The sequence below is a fragment of the Diaphorina citri genome, unplaced genomic scaffold (assembly GCF_000475195.1).
Source record: "Diaphorina citri unplaced genomic scaffold, Diaci psyllid genome assembly version 1.1 scaffold31900, whole genome shotgun sequence".
Classification (NCBI taxonomy): domain Eukaryota; kingdom Metazoa; phylum Arthropoda; class Insecta; order Hemiptera; family Psyllidae; genus Diaphorina; species Diaphorina citri.
This window is the reverse complement of record NW_007409236.1, coordinates 1-655: the sequence shown is the minus strand read 5'-3', so window position 1 is coordinate 655 and position 655 is coordinate 1. Positions and strand designations below refer to the sequence as shown.

At 36.2% G+C, this 655-nt stretch overlaps 1 protein-coding gene across 1 annotated transcript; it reads right to left on the bottom strand.

The window, feature by feature from the left end:
• Window positions 1–12: 12 nt before the first annotated feature.
• LOC108254279 (G-patch domain and KOW motifs-containing protein-like) lies at window positions 13–647 on the bottom strand (the record flags this gene model as incomplete). The annotated part of the gene is made up of 1 exon (XM_017449283.2): window positions 13–647. A coding segment is annotated over exon 1 (634 nt), but the record flags the coding sequence as incomplete, so codon positions are not given.
• Window positions 648–655: the final 8 nt, after the last annotated feature.

The following is a 655-nucleotide window of genomic DNA, read 5'->3' as shown; positions in this document are numbered from 1 at the left end:
TTTGTGTGGCACTTTTGTCAGCACCCAATCCTAAACCTTTAGGTCTTAAGGTGACATCCATTGGTTTGTTTTTATTTTTGTTTTCATCAGGTTTCCATCCCATGCCTCGTAGCATGGCCAAACCAAATTCTTGAATAGGAATATTCTCATAGTCATCCAGAGTTGGTTCTTTTTCTCCTTCCTTAGGAGCATTTGTTGTCAGTGGAAGGGAAAAAACTTTAGTTTCATTTTCATCACCATCAGGATTATTGAGGCTTTCTAATATTTCACGTCTAGCCTGTGCATCCAATGAATTTGCATCTCCTTGGTCTGTTACTTCCACTTTGACCTTGGCATCCTTAGTAGAAATATTTTCCACTTTAGAATCATTGTCATTTAATTCTTGTTTTACTTCTACTCTTTCCAGGTCTGGTTCTTTCTTGATTATTCTGGTAATGTTAGCTTGTTTCAAAGGAATAACTAGTTCCTTCTTTTCTTCAAGGATTTCATCTTTTACTTTGATTGACTGATTCTCCAAACAGTCAATGTATTGCACAGCATTCACTTGACTTTTAGAACTGGTTGTTTTGTTGAAAGGCTTTATCACTTTGGATGGTGCTTTCAATTTACTGAAGCCAAAAGATATTGTTTTCTTTTCTTCTGCCATGTCTGAGAT